We start from the raw sequence: 16,288 nt of genomic DNA on the forward strand, positions 1-16,288 counted from the left end.
CATTGGATATAGGTAAACTTGACCGTCATGACAACACCAGTGCAGTGTCACTATGCTTATTGCATTCTGCTGTTCTTTGGATAAACACTGGAATCATCTTCTTTGGGTTTCCATTTCATGCTTTTTAAAGTAAAAAACTGCAGAATTGCTGCTGTACATCATAACAATGTTGGAAGTGTTGTTGCAAATAACCATCACTGATTACCACTGATACCACTGATTGCTGATTTCCTCTCAACTATCCCAGTATTCATGTCAAATATTTTCCATCTGTTATTAATCATATGAAAATGTATGTAAATCTGATATCATGAGCTTGGTGAGTAATGTGTTGCATTTAGTTGCTTGTTTATGTGAACACTAATTGACACAGAGGCACAACCAAGTGACTGGGATAGTGCACATGAACATCTGTGCCACATATGGACTACTAAGTACCCTAGTCCCGATGGAAGACGCCCCCAAAGGTGGTTGAGAACAACAAGGACCTTCATTCCAGACAGACAAGCATCTGTTGGCCAACCAACCACACATAGTGGTGGCTGAAAAGGAACAGAAGACCACAGTTGTGACAGATGTGGCAATCTTAGCAGAGAGCAGCATCAGGAAGAAGGAGCACAAGTAAATGGTTGTTCCAGTCGCTTCCATGGCCACACATGTATAAAATCAAGTACCGTAACTAGGCATGCAGACTGCCTCTGCAACATTTGTAAACGAATGGGTCCCTCTCGGGAGCTCATTTAATTCAGCGTGATACCGTGACAGGATGCCACCTGTGCAACAAGTCCAGTCGTGAACTTTCCTCACTGCTGAATATTCCACTGTTAGCGGTATTTTAACAAAGTGATTGAGAATTCCAGCGACTCAGCTGTAGTAGGCAATGTAAAATCACGGAGGTCTGCAACTTTCTGGAGAGTTAATCGCTATAGACTTCTAAACTTCATGTGGCCTTCAAATTAGCTCAAGTACAGTGGGTAGAGAGCTTCACGGAACGGCTCTGCATCCAAGCCTTACATCACCAAGTGCAATGCAAAGCGTAGGATGCAGTGGTGTAAAGCACACCACCACTGGAGCGGAGACATGTTTGATGTGTCCGCATCAATAGCAGTCTTCACAGAAGTGCTTCTGTAGGAATAAAATGCACTTCTGGAGATTCACAGAAGAGTTGAAGCTGCTATATTAAACCCTGTGGATTCAAGATGGGATGTCACTCAAGTTCATATGCATTCAAAGGCAGATCAGTGAATACTTTTGGGAATATTGTGTTAGTTTTTATTCATTTACATCACTGACATCAATGCATCATGTTCGGCTTTTTGGCTGATGAAATAAAGGGGGGGGAAAAAAGCATCATGTGCATTTGGGTAAAAACTTTATTAACAAAACAAGAAGGCAAAGCACAGCCCAAGCTTCCATGGCACAGCAGCCTACATTACCTCGCTGTCAATCACTAAAAGTGCCACGAGTATAATAATTCTAACATCCATCGTTGTTACAGTTAAATATTAAAATAACACAGCCACTCGGATATACTGCATAATATATATTTACTCTAAAGACCTTTTAGACAACATCTACAGGAGGGGAGCCCAAGTCATGCTCATTCTCTTGCGCTGTAGCGCCATCTAGTGCCATCTCAGCACATTTACAGTAGTAGTACAATCAGAAACACAACAGCCCAGCAGTAGAAGGAGAAATCAAAAGGCTCGGGACAAAACAGACACTTTGTACCGTTTACAATCTCCTACAGCAATCTGTACTATACTTACAATCTGCACCTTAAGAGTATGGAAATGCTGAGTGATGTAACAGTGAAGAGAAGAAGGCAGAGGGGTTATTATAAGCATTTTAAAAGGAAGATTTCACCCATTTAATGCAATATTAATTTGCTCAAATGCAGGCCAATATTTATCACTCTTTATGGTTTTAGAGTATCACACCTTCATGTGTTGCTGTACTTAATCTTTGCACAAGTTTGAAATTTTATCTGTGATTTTCCAGGTGTAGGAAAGATCACTGCATGTTCACAGGGATCTACTCCACACTCCTGGGGGAGAAAAAAAAAAAAAATCTTGCACTCCTAAAAGGTTCATGTTTTAATTCTGTTATTACAAATCATGGATATTTTACAGCACTAAATAAAATTTGGTTTAAATTTGATATGAAAAAATTTATCTAAGTACCTCAGTTCAACGTGTCACGCCTCCTTTATTTTTGTATTGTGTTAGTTTATACACCCCAAACAAGTTTCAAGAAATGTACACTTTATGGAAACCAACGTCTGAAAAATACCATCATGTTAAACCCTAAAATCTTAATGTATCTTTCACCCTCATTGTGTTGCATGCATTTAAAATGGTTAACAAACTGCAGTATACATGATCTTAACCTTGCTGACAGGCTTGTAATTTAGAACAGATGTACTTCCCTTTAAAGGGTTGAAAGAGTTCAGGCCCAGTTAGTATTAATGGAAAAATTGCAGATTTATTGTGTTGTCAGATGAGGTGGATTTGCAGTAGTTGATTTATTTATTTATTTTTTGTAATGGTAAAAGTTAGTAATTTCCTCCATTACAACAAGTAATTTCTCTACAGTCTATAAGAAACAGCAGTACACTTTAAACTATTCCAGTGATACTCATTTGGTGTCACATCTCTGGGTTTCTCAAGTTACGGTGGTGCATTTTTTCTTTTCTTTACTTTTTTAAATTCCAGTAGGCACAGAGGAGCTGCTGCCCCGTGGTAGCCCGAGGATAAAGATGAGGTGAAGAAGATGTGACGAGGGTCAGACAGGATTCCAGTGGAAGTCAGAGATGCAGGTGTATAATTTTGCCTAGGCAACCACCCACTGCAGGATGCTGGTGTCCTTCCCACCAGTGGAGATCAGGTGACTGTCATCGTGCAGGAAGGCAACGTTGGTCACGTGACTGCTATGGCCACCGTATTCTTGACTTGGAGCCTGGATAACAAAGCAAAGCAGGACAAAAAAAAAAAAAGTTAAGGAGTAATTAATTAAAAGTGAACAACATGCTCTTTTGGGAATTTTAAATGAAAGTTTCACGGTTTTCTTTATTTGAAGGATGTATAAACTATATGCACTGTTAACCTGGTGGATACATTACTGCACTAAATGCTCGGTTTCATCTGTGCTTTGTAAGATGTCATGGAGAGCAAATGATAATATAGTCATAATAATCCCCAATCACCTGCAGTTCAAACCTTCCCTTTTGTCAGGGGCAGCCAATCATAAGAGAGTTGACCTAAGGAAGGAGGAGCTAAAACTGATCCTTCCAGACTCAGGATGAACTGAGGTGCTTAACCAAGTACAAGATACAAAAGTTTTATTTTGAACTGTGACTCAAGCAAAGATTCTCTAGTAGAGTCCAAGAGCAATAACAGAGTTTAAGTTCTCCATTGTTAATAGTAACCCTTTTCTTTTTCTTGTTTATGCATGTGTAAATTTGTGTGCATCATAGCCAGTGACATCTTACTCAGATAAAGTTGAACAATCTCATATGGGAAGTTATTTCAGCTGCTGTAGTCTTGCTAGAGCTGCTGCTGCCCCTGCAAGCCACTTTGCAACCCATCTCGACCTCAACTCCATTGATTCAATAGGAGCCTGACTTATTTAATCTACGAATCCATGCTCTCCTCTTGACGGGGGCTCTTATTGCAGCTTTAGATTTATTTGCATGGAAGCTACAGGAACAGCGGTCCAATACCAATAATACCAAATATAAACTACTGGAGAAGAAAATTATCTTCTTTAAACAACGTTAACCTTCTTGGTCACATAAATCACCTCATGAACCTTCTAAGTTTCAATAATCATGAAGGTTATTTGCAATGAAAAACAAATGTATAATGTGGGGGGTTTTACATTCGTACCAGCTGTTCATGAAACACAACTGTCTGGTTTAAGCCACTAAACACTCATTTTCATTCCAAATCTGTTTAAAATATGTTGTAACTTTTTACAGCTTGTGATTTTCTGCTCTAATGGCAGCCAGTTTGTCTTAATGGACAATTTAGTTTACAGCCCCAGTTTAGAAGGCTTTAACTGAAAACTTGTAAAAAAGGTGTCTAACAGCCTGCAACGGTTTGTGAGCACAATATAAACACCTGGCAGACATTGTGCACATTACAGGCCTGATAATGATAAGGTATTCTGTTATTTCTGCTGAGCTTTCATTGGGTTTCCCCAGTGTTCATTAAAACTTAATCACAATGCAGTTGAGAGACAAACACCATAGCTACGTAGTTCTGGCAGTGTTGAAAGTCAGCGTGTCTGCGAAGTGGAACAAATTTCAACACGAGCATACAAACACGCAGACCCCGGCTCTGATGTGCTTTGTGTTTGTCACTGTGAGTTAACATGACTGACCCTTGGTTGAGAGCAGGGGAAGGAGAACAAGTGCACTTTGCCAAAGTCATCAGCAGAGGCCAGCAGGGATCCATCATGTGACCTGCACGCAGCATTGATGTCTGTGCCATCTGCTCCATCTGGCCAGATTCCTGCAAGACACAAAAAGACCAAAAAAACAAAAAAAACAAAAAGAAAGCGCCAGCGGCAGAGTTAGCACGAGGGCGACGAAGACAGTGGAACAGCATCTTCAGTCACTTCGTGTTTTTTTAGCTGCGGCCACATAAAAACACCGTGCTCTTCTCCATCAAAACAAATTCGCAAGAAGAAACGACTGTGTGAGAGCTACGCTTGCTTCAGGCAAACATTGCAAAATACTAGTGTGATAAAATAGATGAATTTAAAAAGTTTTATCAACCTACCAAACGTGTTGAAGCTCAGAGTGCAGGTGTAGGTGGCCCACTCCAGGTTGCGCACTGTGTCCATGTTGGTCACATGTTTACCACTGGATGCCTCCCCTAAAAGCCGAAGAAACCCCCCCAAAAGATTCCTTGACATATGAACATAACTTTGAGAAGTCAGTGATATGAGTTTCATATTTTACCAGATTCCTATATTGACAGTAAAATCAGAGGGTGGAGCTAAAAGTGCACATGAACAGACATGAAGTATGACTTACAGAAGAGGATCTCATAGTCTCCTGAGTTGGTGACAAGGTACTGGCTGTTTTTCGACCAGTCCACATGGGTAACAAAGCTGGAGTGTCCCTGGGGAAGAGGCAGATCATGCAGAGTGACGATTGAACATTTTTTGTTAAAACTCTCTTTTAATGTTATTGATGTTAATTTTGAGTGAAATTCTCATCCAAAGAACAGCAATATATCAATTCACTTTTCAACCTCCATAAACTACTTAAGCCTTCAGACACTAGCGATCTGATTTTATGAAAAGAGATCACTGTAAGAATGGGAATTCATTTACAAACAGACATTTACAACTGGCGCTCCATGTGAGCATCTACTTACAGTGCATTTCCCCACACGGCTGTACTTTCGGCCGTTTTCAGTTACAGCATAGATGTAAACAAAGTTATCATGGGAAGCGACAGCCAGGAAGTTACCGTCTGCAGACACAAAGTGAAGTTAGCAGAAAATCAATGAACTGAAATATGAAATTTTGTCTGAACTTTAACATTTTATGGATCTGTGTCAGCGAGGTGAGCAGATGATGTTTTACCCGGAGAGTACTTGACATTGGAAATGATCTCATTGCCATCTGTGTGCATAGAAACAAGATCCCGAGTGTCAGTGTCCAGCACCAACCACCTGCAACACACAAGGCAGAGATTTGGGAAAATGCACATGACAAGGATCCAAATAGGAAGGCTTTAATATCTCCAGCATTAAAGGAGATCAGTGTTAGTGAATGTTTTGTCAATGCTCAGTTTCTGAATTTTAACTTGTTTCAGCTGTAAGGCTCACTTTCCAGTCATGGTCCCCACAGCCAGAACAGCCCCGCTGGGATGGAAGCCTGCAGACCTCCCTGGATCCTAAAGCACAGAGAAGACGGCATACTTGTTATTTAGTACTTGTGATTGAACGGGAAGCTCAGTCCCTAACGCTGTCTTCATTCACAAAAATCTTCCTCACCTCGATGGTCTTGCTCCACAGGGGCTGGTGGGAGTGGGCATCCCAGAGGTGAACTTGTTTGTCCTGTGAGCAGGTAACAAACTGCTCCATGGTGGGATGGATGTCCAGACCCCACAGCTCATCGGTGTGACCCTGTAGCACATCATATCATTTCTTATTTAAAATGCAGCATGCATAAAGTTAAAATATTTGTTAGTAGTCAGCCTGTGAATGTTATCAGCATGTACCTGCACAATAGGTGTTAATGTATCAGGGAAGGCAGCTCTGATGATTGCATTCTTGGTGGTTCCAACAAAGAGTTCTCCGGGTTTACCTTCAGCCAGAGCACGAACAGGACCGAAGGACTCTCCCACCTGGACACACACATGCAGCACAGAGTCAAAGAAAGCACAATATTCAAAACATTAAGTAATAAAACTTTTTTTTGGAGTTCTTTACTTGCAACACAAGAGACACCCACTGACAGTTTAATCACTAAACTGAGAAAAGTTTAAAATAATATTTAAGTGGGTTCCACAGAAGTTTCACGACCTCCGATTTCCCCTCAGAGGAGAATTCGCTCACCTCCATCGTTGCCTTTTTTCTGTAATCGTGGTCCCACAGCACCACCTTGCGGTCTTTCCCCCCTCCAGACACCATGGTGCCGTCCTTGAGAACACACACTGAGAAAATGCCGCCTTCGTGCGCCGCTGACACCACCTGGCTGATGCGGGTACCACCTGTCAGACGACACAGGGAATCAGAGAGTGAGCAGCAGATATCCTGCCTCTTTACATTTGTGCTTCACAGTAATGATAAATGAATGATTTCATTTAAAATCCAGACTGCCGTATCTATGTCAGATGCCCCACCCCCCATTATCAGTGGCTTGCTGATCTTATGTCGTGTCTCAGTCTTGAAAAGATCCACCCAGAATTAAAAGGGCACATTTGGTAAAATCTGGGGTCTTTTTCTGACAAACTTCTCTAACTTTCAATTTAAGGATGTTCCTGTTGACTAACAGATTTGCTTATTCCATCGAGGGCCGATGACCTACAACTTTACTGTGTTAATGGGAATGTGAAGCTCAGTTGTGTTGCTGCTAACTTAGTGTCGTTTGCAAGGAAAGGTTTTGTTAGTACCAATCGACCCTTCAGAGTTCTGGAGTTTTGTTAATTTTTTTAACCTATGTTCTAACGTGAGAAGTTCTGTTTTGTATTCAATGTAACCAGTTTTTGTGTTTCCCTTTGTTTTTTTTCTTTTTTGTTAGCTGTATCCACAAATGCTTAATTTTATGTTCTGTTATTCCTGTTTTATTGAAACAATCATATATGAATATAAACGTGTTCAAACCTTCGTTAATTCAAGCAGCCAGGATTTCTGTGATTGGCGATTGAATCTCTAAATTTTGTCAAAAAAGAAAAGAAAAAAAAAAGAAAAGCTGGATCAGAACTTTCACTTTGATCGTACCTTTGGCCCAGATGTAGAGGTTCCCACTGGAGTCTCCTGTGATGGCGTCTCCATTCTCAGCGAATGCCACACACAACACATACTTTGGTTTCTCGTGTTTCTACAAAGCCAGACAAATAAGGATTTCAAGGACTACAGAAAAGACTGCTGTCATAGACTGCACCTTAAGAAATAAAACTAAATATACAGCAGGGTTTTAAGAACAAACAACTTGTGTATAGTTGCGATACCTCAAACAGGCCCTGTCTCTTGGTGAGAGTGTTCCCCTCCATGGTCCAGAAGTTGATGTGAGATTTTCCACAGGTAACAATCAGGTTGGTGTCCATGGGATGAAACACAGCGGCCAGCACAGAGTCATTGGAGCACTGCAGGGACAGAAGCCAGGAAGCTATTGTTTCATTCTATTTGCTACGTTCATGAAAGCATACCATTAAAATCGTTCATCCATGCATGTTATCAAAAAAATTTAAAACCAGGAGATCAATAATGATACAGCTGTATGAATGAGATCAGACTCAGGTGGCCATACCTTGACTTCAGCCAGCTGCTTCTCCTTCTGCCAGTTCCAGACTGACAAGATGTGATCGTTGGCATCATCCACAGCGCAAAGGAAGGTGCCGCCATTCTGGTGAATGAATGAATGAATAAATAACTGATTAAATCTTAATAAAGCATGAAAACATAGAAAGGGGCCTGAATGACTTGTGTAAAAACTGGGTATTTGGATAAGTGCATAGTTATTGGGATTGTATTATATTTTGCAGGAAGCATTACACTTGCAGTGTTATATATAGATCACATCATGAGTCTGGCTGACTAAAGCATTGATTATATCTGAGCCAGAACTATGACTCATCAGTTTAACGGGCTTCTTACTGACAAAGACATTAACCATCGCCTGCCAAAACACACTCAAGTAACGTTGTTAAGCCTGTGATTTATGACACCGACTGACGTAGATGATGGATGTAGAAAAACTGAGACACATAAATAGTTGGCTGATTAAATGTGAAGTTTTAGGGGAATATATGTCTTTACACTAAAATAAAACACCTCCAAATGCATCCCCTTTTTCTTTAGAGGTCATTATTCATTGGTGTAATTCCCTGAACTAGAATGATGTTGACACCTCTAGTGTAAAAGGGTGAGACGCTCCTTACCGACTTTGAGAAAGCCACACAGGTGACCGCTCTATCGAACACTCCCGTTCCAAGCACATGGAGCGTGTTGAGGCTCACAGAATCCCAGACGCGAACATGGGGAGCCAGCAGCTGAACAAACACACACAAAAAAAAGAGGAGACATAGTAAAGTTGTTTGATTCATATCAAACCTTCTTCTGGTTTCCACAAAAAACAAAACAAAACTTTATTTGAAGTTTTAAAGCTCTTTCAGTTTCATATTTAGTGATTAGGAGACAACGCTACGGCAGGATTGGAGATGCTCGCAGTACCTTTCCATCTTTAGAGTTTCCAGCCACTTGTCCTGTTGCTATGGTAACCATGTCAGGATGCACACTCAGGCTAAGAAGATATGAGAAAATATTAATTATATTTGTGGCTTTGTGATTATTAATTCTCATTCATTCTGCTTCTTTCACACGATGCCTTTAAAAATGTTTATCGTGACACACGCCGTTTTCTCTGGTCTCTGACTTTTACAGGAAATCTCGAGTATTTTTCAGAAGCACGTTATAGACACTTGACACGTATAAACAACAGCCATATAAACAAACCGATTGACTCACATTTTCCAAGTCAATAAAAACAAATATACAATATTTATTTCAATGTGAATCATAGTTTGCATTTCTAAAACACAAAAAAAATGACAACGTGAAGAGGCGGATTCCACGTGACGGCGTGGGAGAGGAGAGCACGATTGTTTCCCTGCAGAGCGGAGTAGCTTTCCCAGCATGCCCCAGGGGGCCTTAATGTTTACATCCCAGTGTCTCCAGGCACAGGATGTCAACTGGTGCTCATTACGTACAGCACAAATTTCACTGATGGTAAACACAGAAGCTGTCGATGACGTGTTACGCAAAAACAAAAACAACTTCTGAGCAGCTCGTTTCTCTCTTTGTCTCACGTGTGGGGTCGAATAGAGTTTTGCTTTTTTACATTTTCTTTTCATTTTAATTTCTTTTGGGAGGAGATTTGCTCATTTTAGCTTCATTTTTACTGTTTAAAGAGGTTTCCTCTAGTTTTTATTCATTTGAATGATGATTGTTATGTTAGTTCTTCTGTATGAAAAGACATAACATCAAGTGAGTCTGTTTAAACAAAACCATCTATATCACGGTGTGTTAGTTAAACACAGCTTTTGATCAAACGGGATCTGTTTACAAGACTTAGAGTAAATGAGGAAAGCAGAGATGATGCAGGAAAATGCACAGTCTCTGTAAAGATTAAAACACTTTAATGGCTGCTCTCATCAGCCTGCTGTTTTCTCACCATTTGACGTCATCGTTGTGGCCCAGGTAGTGTCTCTGCTGCTGCTCCTCTGTGTTGTACAGCACCACCACTGAAGCATTGAAGTAGACAATCTCTCCCGTGGGAAGCAGGTACAGGTTGGAGCGGCAGTCACGACCACGGTAGCCATAACTGGACCACGGTTAGATTAAGGAAGATGGCTGATGCTGGACAGGATTACCAGAATATTCAGCAATTTTATTTTATATATTTTGTTGATGCTTCTTACTAAGATAACTTAGAAACACCAAATCTTATTTTTTGTAATTTCTTGGTTTTCAGAGATACAGTTTGTGCTTTCACCCCTATTATTTATCTTACAGACAAATATGTGTCAGAACAGCTGTGAAAACAGAAGATATGATCATTAGTTATTAGTTATATTAGAAAAATGTACTCCCACACCGGAGGTCACGTCCATTACGTTTATATGGTCTAACAGGTTGATTGGTGAGCCACAGACAGTTGCATGTTGTATGAATCACAGCAGAATAAATCTAAATAAACCTAAAAATAAAGTAACGCTAGCCTGAGTCTATTAATCAGATATTTTAAATATCTAAACCATCCGAATCTTTAAGTAAACTGTTCGTGTACTTCTTAATTTCTCTCTGTCTGGATCAAGGATACACCCACTGCAGTTTGAGCTTATGGTCAGGCAGCGCCACCTTCTGGTCAAGGCTGTAAGTCCCCTTCTGCTGGTCTGGGACGTGCATGGTGACGGGACGGCCGCGGAGGAACATCCTCACGTAGCTGTCCTCTGCAGTTAAAGAGGGAGGGAGGAAAAGCAAGATCACCAGTTAAAGAAAGAGAGAAGGACAAAGTAACACTAGTTTTGACCTCTGTACCATCACCCTCTCTAGCTTTGACAGCATTTTTTACTAACTTTATAACCAAAATGATTTTGTGTCAGTAAGAACATAATTGACTGAAATACTTCAAGTTTCACCCCAGTAATGCCAATTTGAAGACAGCGGACGCAGCAGGAAGTCTAGAAACCTCCCAACTCAACACCTGACATCAGAATAATTTTTCCTTCTTTGGTGCTTGGTATAAATTTTCAGACACTTTGTGATTAAATATGCATACGAGGCCATCTCTCTCTAAATTTGTGCTACTTTGCATGCTTCAGAAGAGAAAATTAAACACTGAATAAAGCCAGCTTCATAATTATCATGTCTCTTTGGTGGCACATTAAGACTTCAAAATGGAAATGAGGAAATATTGTTAACAGCCTCTCACAAAAAATCCTTTCAGAATACAGACAGGACTAAAACTGGAAAATTTGTTGTATGCAAGTGTTGCTGAAGTTTTTCTAAAAGACTTTAAATCCATGTAATATAAAGTTTATACCTTTTTTTTTTTTTTAATTGAATAAAAAGCAATTTGCTGGTATAAAATGTAACAAGGATACAGTAACGCAGCATAAAACTTTCATAGCTGCTTCCTTGCATGTAGACGATTATCTTTTCATATAAAGTCTTGCATGCAATGAGGCATAAGTTTAATTAATTTGACCTAATTTGCATAAATGTCCAACAGAAAAAAAACAACGACGTAAAATAGCAAAACAGCACACCACCTCACAATTTACCAGTGCTTAAAAAGATGTCACATTTTTGCTTGTTAAATATATATTAATGGGAAAATGTATAAACAGACAAACAGCTTCACATGCTTAAACACTTTCCAGCAATTACAGATCTTTTGTTTTACAACGTATTCAAAATCTCCAGTAGTCTCGTACTCATCTTAATGGGAGATCCTCTGCATTTCCAACATCCTCTAAAATAATTAAAATGGGACATCACTATCTCTAATGAGAAAATGCATTTCTTTGAAATGACAGTCAGAAGAATCCTTCAAGAGTTCTTCGAGGACTCCTGAAGCCTAATTGACTTTCACACATGAGAGGCTGCTCATCCCCTTTACAGCAAATTAAAGTGTGACAGTAATTGGAGGCTGAGACATAACAGCTAACGCAATTATCTCTCACACACACACACACACACACACACACACACACACACACACACACACACACACACACACACACACACACACACACACAAAAGCAAAGCAATGGTGGGATTAAAATTTTATTTTACCTGCATTGAAAGTGCATTCTTTGGATTTGCTGGAACACAAAAAGAAAAATGGTGTTCAATTAATATTATTTTGCACATTACACGATAAACAGCATGAAGGTTACAATCATTTTCCGAAAGTGCTGAGAGGTGGGTATATTATGTCTTTATAAATTATTTACTCATGCTACATCTCTTACCCACAGTTAATTGAAAATAGAGGGCAGACACACACAGAGTGTACCACACATGTCCAAAGATGTGCACAACTTTTCGCCTTCAGAGGATCAGATGATGTAGTCTGAAGACAGGATTTAGACCCATTTATTTAGAAATCCTGTTTGAATATTACATTCACACTAAATACTATAAGACCTAAAATGTGCAAAGTGAAAAGCATATTTTTAACAAAACGAGTCATACCTGACACGCAACATTTCCAGTATGACCTTTGAGAAAAGTGATTATTTACACTCCTTAGATTATTTTAGAAACTGCACCACTGATGGCAAGGACTATAAGCAGAGGCCTGAGGAGCTTTCAATCAGCCCAGACATGTCAACAACCAGCTGACAGTTGAGGCAGGAACTGGAAAGATCAGATCTGGTGCATACGATTATAGCTACGATGCAGTATGGCACACTTTAATGTAAATAACGTCTTCACCTGAGAAAAGAAATAGTGGTGCTGTAGAGATTTCTGCGGGTAGGTCATTCATAGGATGGATGGCTTTGACCAGTAGTCTGGTCAAACTCATGCCGTGTCAAAAAACATATCAAAGAATATCTAACAGATTAATTTTCTTTGAACATTCATAGAAAAAACATAAAACAAAACAGGAATTGGGGTATAAATCGTGCGGCTTTGTTGTGGTTCACAGTTATCAAACACAGCGACTGGTCTTAAAGGTTTGATTAGGATTTAAAGGTTCATTTCTTATATTCCTAGAATATGAATATAAACTATCACCTGGGAATAGTAAGTAACAGGCCTGGATACACAGAGGACCAGAAGACCTGATACTGAAAGGCTGGTTTGATAAAAATTTGATGAATTTCTTTTATCCTCAACTTGGCGAAACAAATAAAGCAAACAACAAAGTAGCTTGTATTTGCCCCGGGCCGGGCAAGTTGATACACATTTCTTTAACATTATCTTTGATGCCTAAAACTTTCCAACTTGCTAGTTCTGCTGTGTAAACAGGTTTGTAAAGACGAGTCAGCAGACACAAAGCAAACAGAAGTCCACTTGTATTCGCAGACAGTGTCAGCGCCTATCAGTTAAACACACGGCAGATGTGAAACAGTGTGACAGAGAAGCATCGCAGTGGTCAGAATTAAAAGATGCCACACAGACAAGCTAAATGCATTTACAAGTAAAAATGACAACCGGCGAGTCAGCCACTCTGCCAGGATCCGTGATTAGACCTGCCAATCAAAACCTGCCACATCAGCGAGAGCTGCAGATGTCCCTGAATCTGCTGTCACCCAATCAGAACTGCCTGCCAAGCATTTCAGCGCATGCTGAGAACTCAACCTAACCTGTCTGGATGCTATCAACCAATCGGGATGTTGAAGCGCTGCCTCGGCTGACAGCTGGATGTCACCATGGCAACAGCAATAAAGGTAAGGCTTGATACGATAAGAGGGAAATGGATGTTTGGTCCTCGCAAAGCAACAAGCGAATCAAGAAAGACGTGCTTGACTTTTCTGAGTATTTCTATGGAAACACAGGCAAACAAATAACAGCAGCGAACACACTTCTTCTCATGTAGATTTATTGTACAACCACAGAGCAAGTCATATAATACAGAAGAGTACTATGAGGAAAACTGCAGTGACACAGAACATTTGTCTCAGGTTCACAGATAAACAAAGATAAACCACTCAAACTAGAATCAACATCTTACTATAGCAAAGTTAGTTTAGATTTAGGTTTAAATCCAATATCTGTTCAGGCTCATAAGGGAAGAACGTAATAAGCAGGCACTGAAGATCATCACCAACCACACATGGCTGGTCTGAAACCCTGAGTACTCACTAATAATTTCAATACAATATCCATTTATTTGCTGTACTTATTAAGTTATCCAGCCTTGATCTGTTATGCATGGATCTGTAGGAGGAGTATGACTAAGAAAAACAAACAAACAAAAACCTGGAATGTGTCTTTTTCAACCTTTTTCATTTTTCCAGTAGTTCCACATTAGGTGAATGATTTTGGACACAAGCTATCTTTTGGTTCCTGGTGATATGCGTTTTGTGAGGAGACATTTTGCCACATATTCTAATCACTACCTCTTTGAACATTTATGTCAAATATGAGGAAACTCCCTGAAGGCTTTCAAAAGAATTGTTAACACCACAGAGGGAAAACCTGAAAGCATGAAACCTCCATACCTGGTGGGTCGGTTAAAAAAAAAACAAAAAAAAACAAAAAAACCAGACTAGTTGACAAAAAGAAGCTTTACCAAGGCTGCATTATGAAAGTAACACATAAAGAAACTGAGTGAGTGGGAAAGACTGCGGCATACAAACATGAAAAGACCCCAGGCTGTGCCGTGTGTATCCTGATATTTGTTTAATGGGGAGTTTACTAAATAAAATCTTGACAGTATTGAGACATATCAATAGCTCTCTAAGCTTACGGGTCAACTGAAACAATGATTTGAGATTTCTTTTATAGGTTCGTTACAATGTGAACAAGGGACCTATGCAAAAAGAAAACAGGAAAATGAGATGAGAGCCTGCGTGTGTGTTTGAAGAAGATTAAAGGACAGCAGAGCAAACAGACGAGTCATCCGAGGGCCTGTGTGGCGTCTGTTGTGTCTCTGGGCAGTTAGAGGCGACCAGGAGGGGTTTCGGCTCTTTAAAGCAACCACATAAAGCCCTGTTTGTTCCTTGAACTGCGAGCATGTGTTTCTGTTTGTGTGCATGTGTAAGTGTGGTCTGCCAGGAAGATGAGGCGTGGCATGGCTCTGGCCAATAACAGAACACAATTGATCCAGAACCTGTAATTATGGCGGTCCATGCTGCGCAACTGGCAGCCGGACAGGGCTCATAACTCTGCCTCTACAACCCAACGGCAGCGGCCGTCACTAGTCACCGGGTTTCCAGGCAGAGGGAACGCACAAACAGACCTCTCATTAACATGCAGCACCGAGGGTGTAGTTGGCCTTTTCTGTGGGCTCTCTGAAAACACAAAGGGTTCTTGTAAGAACCAGAGGGCACTAATGAGCACCGGTGCATCTGCAGAAAGATTAAAAGGACCGACATTTTTGTGCTGGGCCACTTGTCACTTTGAATATATTGAACTTTAACCACTTTTTGCAAGCAACAAAATCAGGATATTTTATCCTAAACTTAGTGGTTTGAAATAATAAACGGATATTTTTACTCCTGCAGATCAAACTTGCAAAGAGCATTTGTTTGGTTATCATTTTTTGCTGTTTACAAGAGACACCTTCTCTCTTTCTTATAGGAACTCTTAAGTACTAGTTCCATCCATCTGGGAGATTAGAGTGATGCACACAGGGAGGCAGAAGATGTTGTGGTCCGAGTAATGGGACTCATCCCCCTGAACTGTGGTGGGAGTGGTGGGAGCGGTCAAGAGTGCATGCATCCATTTCCTGCTCAATTAGGACTTAAGTACTGCAGCAGCTATAACAATAGACATGAACATAGTTGACTTTCTTCATATTTTCACTTGTGCGCAAAATACATTAGTGTATTTTGTTTTAGTCATAAACTAATCAACTCTGACACTTATGAGGCATCAGACAGTGTCCAGATAGCAAAAGGGGAGGAAGAAAAATAAGAAAAATCTGCATTTTTAATCCAATGTTATGCTTTATTCTGATTCTAACAATCATTAGAGTTTCATCTAACCAACTTCAGATTTCCTGTAAAATTATAAACCTCAAAAAGCAAGAAGGAAGGCACAGTTTTTCCATGTAATGCATTCTAGATCCAAGTGATACAAACACAAAAAGGAGATGACAGACTGAACGTGATATGAATCTTTTCCTTTTCCGTAGTGTATGCAAACCCTGTACAATACTCGTGCTACCCTAACTTTGAAATGACTTATTATATGAAAATAAAGACAGACACATTGATGTTAAACTGGTTCAATGTGGTGCAAAATAGTCCTCTCCAATCAGACACATGCTCAGTATGTTTGCTGCATGTAGAGCAGGATGTTCAATCAATGTTATCAATGTTTCTGCAAGCTGTGCAGAATTGATAATGGTAACATCAGTCCCACAGCTT

At 40.0% G+C, this 16,288-nt stretch overlaps 1 protein-coding gene across 3 annotated transcripts in view; it reads right to left on the bottom strand.

Moving 5' to 3' along the window:
• Positions 1–1,355: 1,355 nt before the first annotated feature.
• eml2 (EMAP like 2) overlaps positions 1,356–16,288 on the bottom strand; it is a 31,911-nt gene continuing 16,978 nt past the window's right edge. For all 3 annotated transcript variants that reach the window (XM_026191450.2, XM_026191451.2, XM_026191452.2), the window contains 18 exons: positions 12,039–12,067; positions 10,561–10,690; positions 9,913–10,062; positions 8,913–8,982; positions 8,621–8,731; positions 7,990–8,085; positions 7,691–7,825; positions 7,461–7,560; positions 6,576–6,730; positions 6,239–6,364; positions 6,012–6,143; positions 5,844–5,911; positions 5,599–5,687; positions 5,388–5,485; positions 5,042–5,129; positions 4,785–4,880; positions 4,384–4,514; positions 1,356–2,958 (listed from right to left, as the gene is read on the bottom strand). In XM_026191450.2, coding sequence (XP_026047235.1) covers positions 2,833–2,958; positions 4,384–4,514; positions 4,785–4,880; positions 5,042–5,129; positions 5,388–5,485; positions 5,599–5,687; positions 5,844–5,911; positions 6,012–6,143; positions 6,239–6,364; positions 6,576–6,730; positions 7,461–7,560; positions 7,691–7,825; positions 7,990–8,085; positions 8,621–8,731; positions 8,913–8,982; positions 9,913–10,062; positions 10,561–10,690; positions 12,039–12,067 — 1,930 coding nt within the window. In that variant the 3' untranslated portion in view covers positions 1,356–2,832. The remainder of the gene's footprint in view (positions 2,959–4,383; positions 4,515–4,784; positions 4,881–5,041; positions 5,130–5,387; positions 5,486–5,598; positions 5,688–5,843; positions 5,912–6,011; positions 6,144–6,238; positions 6,365–6,575; positions 6,731–7,460; positions 7,561–7,690; positions 7,826–7,989; positions 8,086–8,620; positions 8,732–8,912; positions 8,983–9,912; positions 10,063–10,560; positions 10,691–12,038; positions 12,068–16,288) is intronic.

The sequence above is a fragment of the Astatotilapia calliptera genome, chromosome 14 (assembly GCF_964374335.1).
Source record: "Astatotilapia calliptera chromosome 14, fAstCal68.1, whole genome shotgun sequence".
Classification (NCBI taxonomy): domain Eukaryota; kingdom Metazoa; phylum Chordata; class Actinopteri; order Cichliformes; family Cichlidae; genus Astatotilapia; species Astatotilapia calliptera.